At 38.3% G+C, this 15,114-nt stretch overlaps 1 protein-coding gene across 10 annotated transcripts in view; it reads right to left on the minus strand.

Moving 5' to 3' along the window:
• LOC128545488 (protocadherin alpha-C2-like) overlaps positions 1-15,114 on the minus strand; it is a 95,994-nt gene that overhangs the window by 7,961 nt on the left and 72,919 nt on the right. For 9 of the 10 annotated variants that reach the window (XM_053515794.1, XM_053515795.1, XM_053515798.1 and 6 more), the window contains exon 2: positions 2,648-2,706. In XM_053515794.1, the coding sequence (XP_053371769.1) occupies positions 2,648-2,706 (59 nt within the window). Of the gene's footprint in view, positions 1-2,647; positions 2,707-5,165; positions 8,062-15,114 lie in introns of those variants that run through there. The other variant, XM_053515791.1, reaches the window with a different exon arrangement.

Genomic DNA, 15,114 nt, shown 5'->3' on the forward strand with positions numbered 1-15,114 from the left:
AAATGTAGGAGTTAGAAATTCTTGGTAAGAAAAATATTAGGGCGGTCAATAATAATGTGTTAATGTATTTAATTAATCTACAAATTGAATTACTCAATTAATTATACAACCAAGTTTGATCCTAATGGCTTCCCCATAATTTCAGCGAGGTTATCAGTCTGTGTGTGATAATGGCAGATTTAACGCAGATTATGAAATGACAGAGGAAACATCACTGCTAAACGGCGAGTCTCGCTTAAAAAAGCGATAAATCAAAGTTGTGTGCTGGGCTACCTTTGAGGGAAACTAGTTTTTACCACACTACTGTTTGAAACTGAAAAGGCTGTAAAGCTACTTTTTTGGCACTAACTGGAGACCACTGGACATGAGTGAGTAACCATAACTACCCCAGTGTAACAGCACATCGAATTAATGGCAATCGGACACTCCACTCATTCACTCAAGGTCTGTTAAGAACAGAAGAGCAACATTTTGCCAAAGTATGCCCTAGCCATAGCGCACGGTGGACTGTCGCCTTGCACCTCCAGGGTCCGAGTCCGATTCCCGTCTTTGTGTGCATGGAGTTTGCATGTTTTCTCTATGCTTGGTGGGTTTGCTCTGTGTACTTCGGTTTCCTCCCACAGTCCAAAGATATATAGGTTAGGCTAATTGGCGTTTCCAAATTGCCCATAGTGTGTGTGTATGTGTGTGTGCTCTGCGATGGATTAGCACCCTGTCCAGGGTGTACCCTGCCTCGTGCCCTAAGCCTCCTGGAATAGACTCCAAGTCTATCTCAAGGAGATAACAGACAAGGTCAGCACTGTTGTAACAGACAGGTCTCACAATATGAATGCCCTTGCGAGGAGTCCACTATTGAAGAAAATTTAAATTAACATTTGTGAAATGTTAATCACTCATCTTCTGTACTGCTTTTACCTGTATACAGGGTCACAAGGGGGCCTGGAGCCTATCCCAGGAGACTTAGGGCATGAGACGAGGTACATCATGAATGTGATGACAATCCCTTACAAGGCACACACACACATGAACACACATTATGGGCAATTTGGGAACAACAATTAGCTTAATCTGCACGAGGAAATTGGAGTACCCGGAGGAAACCCACTAAGCACTGGGAAAACATGCAAGCTCCATAAGGAGGGAATCAAACCCTGAGCCTGGAGATGCGAGGCAACAGTGATAACCACCAAGCCACCGGTTAAATGCCTGGTAAATGTTTGACATATTATAAAACTGTTTAAGGTGTTTCCTCTAACCAGTTCTTCATGCATTTTTTTATTCCAGCATTGCACAGTTATAATACAAGTATTATATCTAAGTATTTTTAAATTAATTAATCATGATTAATCACAGAATATGACTTTGATAAACTAGATGTTTTATGTTAATTGATTCCCAGCATTAGAAAATATATCTGTTGTAATTCAGATCTAATCAGAATTTGTCTAATCTTGGTCACTTCGATTAAGGACGTATAAATTAAGTCCTTGTCTTCATGTAACTGTAATTTGCCCTACTAATGTTACTAAGGCTCCCAGTCTTTATCTCTTATTAGGGGTACACAGCGAGTGCACCTGCATTTAATAAAGCACTAATTTAAAGGTCCATTAGGATCTGAGAGCAGCCAGTTAATACGCACTTAACTACAATGCTGTTTGGTGGAACATTTCCTCCTTGTTCAATTCCCATTGTGCAAATAGTGTCACTGTCCAAACTAAATCTAACACTGATTACGCTGTGATAAAATGATCAAGTGAAAGAAACAAAGCTTTTAAAATTAAGTGTAAAAAAAACCCCACATATACAGTATATATCATCTCATCTCAGGGATGGCTATGTGTGTTACCATGCTCACAACACTAAAGCAGGAAACAGCTTGCCCTTTAAGAATGTGTGTGGGGTCTGTATGTAGCACTGTACATGTGTGGGTGTAACGCAAGAGTGTGAGGTGAAATAGGAGAATGTCTATTTTAAAAGCCTGTGAGCAGAATTCATGCATAAAACTGCACATTGTAAGTGAGAAGGAAGTGTGTGTGGAAGTGATTATGCAAAGAGGCAGCATTTTCGTGGGTGTGTGTTTGCATGTGTGCATGTGTATACAGAGAGAGCGAGACAGACAGAGAGAGAGAGAATTTGTCCTTCATACTCAGCATTGAAGGACTGAGTATGACAGAGAATGCTTATGACCCGTATCCTCCATCACTGTAGATATCTGCGCTCTCGACAAGAGGCCCTTAGCTACCATTTCTGCAAGTGTGTGTGTGTGTGTGTGTGATGAAAGCAGACAGAGCTGCTGGCTATTATAATACTAGTGGTCATTCAGATTTGAGACAGCTTCTGGAGGTCATCATGCCTGATTCTTCCCTCCTAAAAATCTCTCTCCAACTGTATGGTATTCTTAGTATAGCTCTTTTTTTTTTAGTCCAAACGAGCATAAAACGCTGTAGTAAAAATTTAGCATTCTCTATTCAGAAAACGTACTGAATCATACCCAAGATACTTGGAAATGAAAAGAATATGCAGAATATGTGCCAAAGCTAATAAACAATAAATAACAAAATAATAACACAATAGACCAATGAATGGATTGCTTTAAGGAGGCAGAGATGGAAACTATTCGGAGAGATTACGAAAAAAAAGTGCTTACCTCTGCACGCCTGCCCTCAGTGAAGCAGAATATCGCCAGTCAGCATTCGGTCCCTTGGGCTGAAAGAGAGACAAGAGAAGGAGAGCGAGACAGAGAGAGAGAGAAAGAGAGAAAGAGAGAGAGAGAGAGAGAGAGAACAGGGTTAGATGGGCCTTCATCAATAAATCATGGAGTTCAGTACAAGTCTGCACTCTGCATTCTGATATGAGCTGAATCTTACAGTCTCTCATAAGCTCTGACCTATGATTTATAGAGTGGCAGTTTATATACTCTATCAGTATGTATTAGTGTGTGTGTGTGTGTGTGTGTGTGAGTGTGAGTACTGTACATGTGTGCATGTGTCAGTATGTATTTCTCTGTATGTATGTTGGTTGAAAACCTAATAAGCTCTGGAAGGAGCCAGAGGCCATTCTGGTGAACTACTGCCACATCAGTTATCCAGCAGATGTGCTTCCTGTGATTGAAACCTCCAGTACTCCATCACCCATCCCTTCTATGTACATTTACCGCAGTATCTTTAATAGAGCCCATCCTTTACCCTTGTTCTTAGACCCTCAAGTATTTCACATGTGCACCATGTTCTCTCAAAATCCATTTCATTTACATATTCCTTCTTTTTCATCTAACCACCATTATACTCCTGCTACAAGCCCCCTTATGCTCATCCAATTTACTTAATAAAATGACATCATCTTAAGTAACCAGCTGATCCCCTGTAATGTGATAACATAAGCATCCTTCGACCCAAGAGCATCAGCCACAAAGCCACCATCAGCAAAGGAGTCGAATGTTTCGTCCTGCGAACCCAGACAATATCCCCGTTATAAAGCCCTGAGCATTTAAGAAAACATATGTGCTGCTTCTACAGATCAAAATGATGCAATAAAATAGATATTATCTACAGATCCTGAATGTTCTGTACAGCCAAAGGTCCTACAAGAGCACTTCATAATTCTGCCAAAATATGTACATCAAATTACTGATACACTGAGAAATCTTAACAAAGGAGATCATCAGTCGGTCTTTTTATATTTGTCCCAGTATAAAACTGGGTCATGCTATGCTAAGGCGGTACTGCATGACCCAGATAAATTGGATAAATAATAATCTTTAATCAGGTGCAGTCAGAGGGGAGGGAGCATGTGCACTAACCACACAAGCTAATTTGCCAGACAGAGAATCAAAGACGAGAGGTTAATTTCTCCAATATGGCAGATAACAGGCATACATGTATCCTAAAGCTTCTAATGCACTAAAAGTGTTTCACACACACACAATTCTTACTGAGGAGCCCTAAGTAGTCCCTAACTATCTATTCCTAATCACTGTCAGGATTTTTACAAAATACACAACTCCGATTACAAAAAAGTTGGGATAGTGTGGAAATTGTCCATAAAAACAAAAGAGGATTCATCTATAAAATCTCTTCATCTTGTACTAACTATTGAAAACATTACAACAGCACATTCTTTGATGATTAACTAAGTGAAATAAATTGTTTGTTAACAATATATTTAATATATTAAATCTGTTAGCTGTACCATCTTCCAATAAGTTGTGACGGGGACAATTTAGGATTAATAACAATGTTAGCGATGGGAAAATTACATGGTGATGAGAAAGATGTGCTGTTAATCAAATAAACTGATTATATTGTAGCATAAAAGGAGTGTTCAAGATATGCCTACGAATTATCCAGTGCTTTCAGAATAACATTCCACAAAGAAAAATTGGAAGGGTTTTGGCCACTGCACACTCATTAGTACATAAAATCATCAAGAAATTTAAGATCTTAATGTGTAAAGAACAGGACTGAAAATGCACATGATCTCTGATCCCTTAGACATCACTTTTCCAGTATTTTTTTTTTTTGCATATCTTTGAGGGCACCAGTAATGCAGAAAAATATGTTTCAATTTTGGAGCAACATATAAATCGCAAAATACGACAACAAAGAGTTGCATAATGGAAGATTAGGAAAAATCCTACTAGCTAAACTTTTGCCTTTATTTTTTTGAGCATTATATTAGAATCCACAGATTTTTAAAGATGTTTTCACTTCTATATGAGGGACTACTTTTTGAACCTGCAACTATGGTGGAAATCTTTTTGCTTGTTTGTTTGTTTATTTTAAAGCCTTCATTTAAATTTTCTATCTACTTGTAGATATATCCTGATTTTCAGCGGTACTCAATTTTATGCCACCAAAAACATTAGACAGTGGAAGGACTAAAAAGTAATATGTAAAGAAAAAGTAAGTTTAGCATATATTATTATTATTATATACCTAAAGATTACAAAAGCAAATCTCTTATTCCCAAACAACAAGCAAGACCAAAGTCAAAACAATGTGCACATATACCTGGATCTATAGCAAATGTACTGATTATAACACACCATCTTCTATAATCAAAGCTAAGAGTTCAAAGCTGAATGACTCCTATACAAAAATGAATAACACCTATCTAGATAGAGTGCATATTTATATATGTATGTATGCAGTGATCTAAAAACACACCTGCATTGCTGCATCTGGCATGCTGAGTCTGCGCACAAACCCACTGCCACTTGTGAAGAAGCGCTCCGAACCCCAGGTCCCACTGATGGGCCGGCCCGTGTTGTAGAACATGAACGTGTCACTGCCTGATGTGGCAGTCAGGCAGGTTTTATAACAGTAGGTTTTGGTCAGAGAGCCATTTCCACGGACCTCAATATAGTGAGGTTCAACTTTAAGGTCTCGGCGGAGGACCACATTGTTGTTGGCTTGAGACACTCCACCTCCTCCAGACCCACCATCTTGTGTGTTCTTTTGAGAAACACAGCAGGGTGAACATGAGCCAGGTTGTGTACAATAGGCATGGCATCGCACAATGGCTAACACCACCACAGTGACTAGAAAAACAAAAGTTGTGGCACTAAGTGCTACAATAAGGTAGAGTGTCACATTAGAAAAGAGAGGTGTGTTGTAAGGGCGAATTATCTTCTTGGGGTCAGGGATGACTTTGGGTGGCACCTCCATGACAGCTATGTTAATGGTGGCAGTAGAAGAGAGTGGGGGATCTCCGTGGTCTTTCACCAGCACAATGAGACTGAATGAGGTCGAGTTGTCTTCCAGGACTCGACGTGTGGTTCGGATCTCCCCAGTGTGCTCATGCACTTTGAACAAGTCCAGATCAGAAGACTGATCCAAAACATAAATGAGCCAGGCATTCTGTCCAGCATCTGCATCATATGCTACCACCTTTGTGACCAAAGCACCTGCTTCAACGTTTTTTAGCACTGTTTCAGTTGAGCGTGTCCCATTGGCTGGAGGATTCACAATGTCTGGTGGATGGTCATTTTGGTCCATGACATAGATATAGACAGTGGCAACACGGCTTAGGGGAGGAATACCCCCATCTTGAGCTTTTACCTGGAAGTGAAACTCCCTTAGTGATTCATAATCAAAGGAGCGGAGTGCATAAGCTACACCTGTGTCCGGCTTGATTGAAACATACGAAGTGACAGGAATGCCATGGTTGTTGTCAGTCAGAACGGTGTAAGTGATACGAGCATTCTCATTCACATCTGAGTCAAGAGCTTTGACAGTGCAAAGAGAGGCTCCAGGTGCATTGTTCTCCATAACATAAACAGTGTATGAGGTCTGCTCAAACCGTGGTGGATTGTCGTTAACATCCGCCACGTCTACCTGAATGGTCTTCCGGGAGGAGAGTGGAGGAGTGCCACCATCCATGGCACTGAGCGTTACGTTATAGGCTGCTGTGGTTTCGCGGTCCAAAAAGGCAGAGGTAACTAAAGTGTAGTAGTTCCTGAAGGATTTGATTTTGAATGGAAGGCCAGGTGGGATCTCTAGGGTCACTTGCTTATTTGGGCCAGAGTCCCGGTCGGTCACACTTATCAGAGCGACGACGGTGTCAGCACGGGCATCCTCACGTACAGGACTGGACAGGGATGAAAGCACAATCTCCGGAACATTATCGTTCACATCGACCACCTCCACCACCACTTTGCAGTGGGCTGCAACGGCAGCCGGTCCTTTGTCCATGGCTTGGATGTACATCTCATACGAGTTGGTGTCCTCGTAGTCGACGTTGCTCCGAACTCGGATTTCTCCAGTGTTGGTGTCCATGCTGAACACCTGTCTGACCCTTTCCGGAGTGTAACTGCTGAAGGAGTAGAAGACCTCAGCATTGGTGCCCTCATCCTGGTCCGTGGCGTTTAATTTAATAACGAGTGTGTCTTTCGGTGAATTTTCCAGCAGTTTCACCTTGTAGACGGAGTTGTCGAATACGGGATTGTTGTCGTTCGAATCTAAGACGCGCACGTTAATTTTCGCCGTACCCGTCAGAGCTGGTGTGCCGCCGTCAGACGCCGTCAGGACCAACTGATGGTACGGCGTCTGCTCGCGGTCGAGAGGTTTCTTCAGCACCAGCTCGACGTGCTTGCTGTTGGGCGACGGCTTGCTGGAATCGAGCGCGAAATGCTCGTTCGGCCCGAGCCGGTAGAACCGAACCGAGTTCGTTCCGACATCCGGATCGAGCGCGTGCTCGACAGGGAAGCGAGACGTTGGCGACGCCGACTCCGTTATTTCCAGCTGGTACTCGTCCCTCGGGAATTGCGGCGCGTTGTCGTTCGCGTCGATCACCTCCACCTCGATGCTGTGCACCTCGGATGGGTTTTCGAGCAGCAGATCGAAATTCAAAACGCAGCCGCCGCCGGTCCGCTCACACAACGTCTCGCGGTCGATTCGCTCGTTCACCAAGAGCTTTCCGTTCTTCTGATTCACATCTACGTACCGTGTTCCTCCGTCCGCCGTTACCTTGATGCTTCGACTAGAGAGCTTGGCAACGTCGAGCCCCAGATCTTGCGCAATGTCACCCACAACCGTTCCTTTGTCAGATTCCTCTGGAATCGAATAGCGGATTTGTCCAAGCGCAAGGCCACAACAGAGCAAAACTATCAGGAACGACAGAAAAGACACGTTTTCCCCATATCTGTAACATTTCCCCGCAACAGCCATCGCAAGCTCCCGGAATCCGCAGGCGGATAAAAAAAAACAACAACTGTCTCTCTGCAGCAGAGCCTCGCTTCCCAGCACGGCATTAATCTGGCCTAATTGTTCTCCGTTTCGCGCACACGACGTGTTGGTAACAAATTCCCTTGTAAACGTGCACGAATACACTCCTTGTCTGCGTCCATGTTTTCTTTGTCCGAGCTTCTGTCTCGCTCTTTTTTTTTTTTTTGATGCTTTATTCCTTTCCTTTTTTTTCTCTCTTTGCCTTCGCGCGCTATTAACGGGTGTGTTTCCTCTCTCTCCCTCTCTCTCTCTCTCTTACACACACACACATGCACACACACCACCCCTCCCCTTTCTCCTCCTACTTATGATTTCACCTCGTTTATGTTTTTTTTTTTTTCTAAAAACGCGCTATCCAGTGCTGCAGCGCGCTAAGATTCGCAAATAGGCCTACATCTGGCTTTTCCTTCCAATTATTAAAACTCAAAACGCAGAGAACGTTTTTCAGAACTTTAATGTGACCTATAACCTGTACAACCCAACTGAAAATCAAACTGAAATCTTAAAAGGGGGATTAAATAATAATAATAATAATAATAATAATAATAATAATAATAACAATAATAAAAATTATTATTATTATTATTATTATTATTATTATTATTATGTGGTTGCATAAGTGTGAACACCCTTAAACTAATGCTTTGTTGAAGCACCTTTTGGTTTTATATACATCCTCAGCTTAATCATTGATGACAACTTGATAGTTATAGTCTATTTTTTTTCTGTCTATGTTCTTAATATAATTTATTTGTAAACCTGCTTTGTGACAATTACAGTGTTAAAAGTGCTATCCACATAAAATGTAGTTGAATTGAACTGAACAGTCGTTACCACTTATTTTACATTTTATGACTCCAGTGATGGCACGAATGTGTAAAATATAAACATTTTGACTTACATTTGACCATTTTCTTTTATGTCTCATTTTTTATTTTCAAAGCTAGTTTATGGTCAGTTATGTCTCTGTTGTTCAGAGAGACAGGAATAAAATATTTCTCACAGTGTCCACGTTTATCTCTGCAGGTTTCAATCTGCTGCCATGGCTAAACCTGACATCAACTGTATTAAACATCACTGGGATAAACTAGAATTAGAGCCTCCTCAACATCATTGCCTACAATTATGAATGAGTAAATAAACACAAATCTCCACACACTCCAAAATCTACTGTAAATCCTTTCCAGCAGTGCCGCTATCCAATCCTTATAAAGAAGGAAAAAAAGTGTCCCGACCAGCTGTTTTACCTTTTTGTCTAGAAATTGCAGTTTCTGACCATAAAAATTAATTGTAAGAATGGCTGAAAAGATCATCAGGGTTTCCCTACTCACTATCGTCACCTTGTACAACAACCCATAAAAGCCATCAGTATTGCAGATAAAACCTTCTACTACCCCTGGACTCACATGGACTCTTCATGCTCCTGCTATTTGCCCCTTTCAGTTTCAGATTTTTAGCTGATGTTGGTGCTACTATTTAGTTGTTAATGTTGGTGATAAAACTCTGTTCTGTTTATCTTTCTTCTGTGTGCTTATCTTAATGCTGTGTACTTTCACAACATTTATTCTTGTGGACTTTTATGTGTGATAAAAATGTTCTAGGGAAATTGCATTTCATTTTAGTGTATACCAGCCATAAAAATGAATGACAATTAAAAAAAAATCCACTTTATTTAATATTTCTGCACATATCAACACATATCAAATGTATATGTTTTGCATTAGCTTCCCTCAGGCTGATGTCATGGCAATTGAATTGCTATAAATTATTAAATAATATGCCTGTTTATTATCTTCAGTGAAATACAACTGTGCAAATGAAAACTCTCTTTCTCTCTCTGTTCTTCTCTGGTCTGCTGTTCTATAATCTTCTAATCAGCAATTAAATTAACAAGCTGTTTGATGCTGAAAAAAATTGCAAAAAGTATGACAGGTGTTTCAAAATAAGGTAGTTTAAAATATCCCTTCTCTCTCAAAACCCAAAGCTTTTGTCAAAAATATTGTCACTTAACTTAAATAACTCAAATTTAAATCTGACATAATGAAAACGCCCCCCACAATGACATTTGAATGCCATTACACCTGACTGTTTTTGGTTAATGTTTAACAGCTGCTGTGCATTTTAGCATGTGGCATGTGTGTTTTTTATAAACTTATATTTACTTTGATCTTCTAAGACTTTTTTATTAGAACTCTCTTCAGAAACAAATTGAAATATGTTTGTTTAAGTCATGTCCGACTCTTCATGACCCCATGGATCATAACACGCCAGGAGTTCTCACTGTAGGAAACCCACCAAGCAGAATCATGTAGTATTTGTAGAGCTTTAATAACTGAAATAAAACTAACTGCAAATAATTTGTAAACAAATTCTGTTAATGCTTTGACTAAATAACACTAATAAATCAGTATTTGGTGGAATAACCCTGATTTGCAATTACAGCTTTCATGTGTTTTGACATGCTCACCACCAGCTATACAGCTATACAGCTATATACAGTATTACAGTATATATATATATATATATATATATATATATATATATATATATTTATATATATATATATATATATATATATATATATATATATATATATATATATATATATATAATCATGTCTAACATTCCTACCACAGTTACTGCACATTTTTGGAAAGTTATCCTCATTCATAAATTAAGAATCATGAATCAGCCCCTTGCCTTTATCCTGACCTCCGTTATGTAAGTGTACTAAATTTGGACAGAGATGAACCCTTCTGATACAGGCAGCACAGACAGACTAAACCGGAATTGCCCCCAGCAAGGATGCACCAAGGCATGCAGGCCACTTTTAGAAATCCTTAAGAAAAGCATCTCTCTCTCTCTCTCTCTCTCTCTCTCTCTCTCTCTGTCTCTCTCTAATGCATCACTCTTCCTCCTCACTCCCCCATTAGATTTCTCCCCCACTTTCTTTACTTCTCTCAGATTTATTTTCTCTTCTCTCCCTCTCTGGCTCTTTCACTCCTCTGTCCTCTGCCAGCTCAACAGCCAATTAATTTAAAAGAACCCTCCAGCCCAAAACACATTAAACAAGTTAATTTTTATATGTTTGTGAAGTGTTTAGTAATAGTGGAGAAGAGTTGGGTGCTGCATGAACATAAGATGTGGACAGCATTATTTCTGGAGCATTAAAAATTAATTTTTGGGGGATCAAGAGCCTCAAATATAAGCAGCAATAGTCAGGTTTTTTTGTCACCTCTTAAAAATTCAACTGCATTTTCTAACTTTTTTTTTACTGAAGTTTATCATTGTTATACAATAAAGCATTTATGAAATAAAGCTGCATAATCTTAACTGAGTGTGCAGATAGAAAGATAAGTGGGGAGTGGAATAGAATAAAGGATTAAAGTGGCAATGCAATGATATCTTTAGGCAAAGATAAATAAGGGAATAAAAAGTGCATCTTGTATAAAATAATTTTTGGATGCTGTTAAAGATTATATCCTTTTTTGTTATTCATAGCATATAAAATGGATAGTTTTTATGGTTATTTAAGAGCATGCCTTTCCATTACAAAAACCTTGCTACAGTTATTCTGTCTGCCTATTTACAACTAACAGATGTGTTTCAGTGCCTCCCCCAGGATTAGCACCTGCTCTCCAACTGCCCCCTGAGCAGAGATTCACCTGATCCATTCCTGCCCTATAATCCATCATTCACCAGTAAATGACCTGCTCAGAGGTAAACACAATAAAAAAGGATGAGCAATAGCCTGACTACTGTTCATACCAGCTCATCCACTCCCAAATGTGAGTCATCCAACTTCCTCATCCTTTTTCTCACAACAATATGACTAAGAGCCTCAAAAAGCATTTCCTTCTGCAGTATTACATTATAATAGTCGTTTTAATAGCATTTATTAGCAAGTATTAGTATTAGGTGTTAATATGCTTTGATAAAAAAAAGAAAAGAACAGAAAAAAGAAAAATAGGCCGTTCTTTGAGGGGAAAAATCAACTAGAGTGACAGAAAGATAAAGACAGATTATATGGAAATCCAAGGCAATAACATGAATTAAAGTGATTACTACGTCCCAAAGCATGCTTGAGTTTTCTAGTAATGATCAAACATGCTGTTATATAAAAAAAAAAGGCAGACACCAAGACACTAGCACTACTGACAGAGGGAGCTAGTGAGCACTCCTGTCTTCAAGCTTAACTCAGTCTGCCATCTGCAGCCCTCTGCAGAGAAAGCCCAGCCCAGATGCACACACTGCAGAATTACCTAATGATATTCATCTCGACTGCCCTCTGGAACAATCCTGTCTACACCTACTTTAGAACTTTGTCTTTAGGTAACATAAGTAAAATGGTTACAGAACAATACACAAAGATGAGATCTTATCCTCTACTTTAAGCAAGAAATCTGGCACATACAGAAATATACTTTTAGGCTAAATCAAGTAAGAACATCATTCATTCTTATAGTTCTTTATATAAAAACAATATATTAAATATCATGATTAGTTGTGTCAGGCTTCCTTATAAGGGAAGAGATCAGGGCTTGAGATTGAGACACGCTCATCTCTGATGTGGCATTTATTATTTGGTCTGGAGACAGTGATACTTGGCATAAAAAACACACACATACACACACATTGTCTAAATCTACCTCTCAGCATGCCTACAGTTTCATTAAGCACACGATTGTAGAAACTGGTGCAAGACTCTGTGTGAACTGTGTGTGAAGTGTAACTCATTTTGCTGTCACAATCACATTTCTGTAGTTCAGCTAACCTAAGAAATGCACTGAAAATATTTTTAATACTGGAATGGGTAGATATAAAGATTTATACATTGTAATTATTAATTTCTGCTAATTTGACCTGGCTAATTATCAGTGATTGTGAGTATTTATTAATAAAATTATTCTTTTTTGGTTGAAAAAAAAAGCAAGAAAAGAACTGCCAGAGTTAACGGCAGGCATTATTTCACACTGTTTTATTTCCATAAAAAGACTTTTGAATAATGAAAGTAGAACAAGCTTCTAATTTGTGATGCTTCAGGGGCAGGAGATGAATCTTAGCATAGAAGGAAAAACAATGCAAATGCAAAAAGATATGAGAGACTGCTTTAAAGAAAAAATGTTCAAGTGTGTAAGAAAAAAGAAAGGATATTATAAGGATATATATATATATATATATATATATATATATATATATATATATATATATATAGGATATATATATATATATATATATATATATATATATATATATATATATATAGGATATATATATATATATATATATATATATATATATATATATATATATATATATATATAACAGGATGCAGAATATACATGAGAATGCAAGCTCTTCATTATTATGGAAGTGGGACTGCAAACCATCCTCACAGATATAATCCGTATATCTCATTCTCCCAGCCAGACCATGTGGACACAAGTTCTGCCTCATTTCCTCTAGTCTGATACTCTGTAAAAGGCATGATATAAGCCTAAGCACTGGGAGTGCAGCTCAAGGTCAGTCTAACTCGATTAGTCTTTCATTTCCTGGATCAGTTCTGCACTTGGTGCTACAACTGAACTCATCAGGCATTAGATTTGGAAAACAGAAATATTCTAAGAAATTGCACAGGTTTACAAACTCACCTTATATTCCCAAACTTTTGTTTTACAACCAGACTAACCCCACACAAACCACTTACAACCTCAACTCCCAAACATTTTCCATCCCTGATAGCACTGGAAAATGCTAAACTGGTGACATCTATAAGAAGCCTCATTCAGCAACAGATTGTATATATTATGTTTATAGGCTGGTTCCAATATTGCAGCTTGAAAAAAAAGGGTGCAGTAACAAGTGGGGACGTATACATGTATGCAAGATATTTGACAGGGTATAGCTGGGTTCACACATTAACACAGACATGTACACATTCTGTCATTATATTTTTGTGTTTCTCATTATGATCCTTACCCTCTCTTTTCTTTAAACAACTACATATAAATAGAAATATACTAAATCTGCACACAATATTTTCATTTCTAACCTCAAACACTCATATACTGTAACTCACAATTATTTTTTGTTTCACAATAAAAAATTGGGTTATATATTATTTAAATGAATTTACATTTTCTTGCTTAATTAATGTATAATATGTATTTTATGTCAATATAATAAAGTTTTATACACTCATTAATTTCTCCTTATAGATAATATAATTCACTGTTGCATGTTTGTGGTAACAAACTAATTTATATTCTTAATTTGCCAACCTAAAGCCTGGTAAATTAGGGTAATGTGATTAGCAAGGATGGTGTTACAGAAGAAAGGGGAAATATCGAGCTGTATGTGTCTGCATGCAGGCTAACAGGCTACTGTTTAAATTATTACTGTATATAGTGTACATTTACATTTTGAATCTGTGGTATTTGGCTATTCTGCTGCATAAGTGTATCCTTATAATAAGGAATCACAGTTTAAATTCTTTTTTGGAAAAACTCTTCTAAAAATCTCATCACAAACATTTGCTTTATAATAACTCATCAGCTATTGCTCATTTTTATTTTTTTAGGAAAAACAAAAATACAATTAGCTAAATAAACAACAGTATAAAAATAGTATAAAAATACTAAAATATTTAGCTGCAGAATAATAATAGAATAAAAAATAAATTCTTTTTTTTACTTTAAACTAACAATGATCTAAATGTAAAACTGCAGGATGAGGCGCTGTCCGATGTGTTGGTGCTGAAATAAAAATCTTAAACCAAATTGTGGTTCACAACGCACAAACATATAAAATAAATAAAAGTAAATAAATAAAGGAACCACAGCCTTGATTGGGCTCACCTTCCCGGTGCTATGAATACTTTGTGTTTTGTTAAAAGTGTCTCCTCCATTAATGCTGATCAGCTCTGCCTTTGCAGGTGGAAAGGGCGAGGGGAAAACCACAGCATTAGTACTTAGCCGCTATTAAAACCGCAAGGTTTAATAAAATGATCACCGACACTGAGACAACAGTGATGAGCAGATACAGATTGATATCAGAAAAACTCTCATCCTTCATTGGCATGTGTAATAGTGAAGGCTGCAGGCTCTCCAGTCTTTTCACAAACACAACCTCAATACTCATAGTTGTGGACAGTGAAGGTTCTTTATTATCCACCACAGTAATAGTAAGTGGGTGAGTTTTTAAGTCATTGTCACTCATTCATCTTTTAGTCCTTATTTCTCCTGTGCTCGTTCTGATTCGGAAGAGGTTCATTCCCTTTGGTTTGGCTATATGATAAGATCCAGGACAAAAACGATTATAGTGACCGTGCTGTTGAGAGGAGTAACCCCAGAGTCTTATTAAAGGATTGTAGACTATACGGGAGACCTGT

This window comes from Clarias gariepinus, chromosome 17 (genome assembly GCF_024256425.1).
Source record: "Clarias gariepinus isolate MV-2021 ecotype Netherlands chromosome 17, CGAR_prim_01v2, whole genome shotgun sequence".
NCBI lineage: Eukaryota > Metazoa > Chordata > Actinopteri > Siluriformes > Clariidae > Clarias > Clarias gariepinus.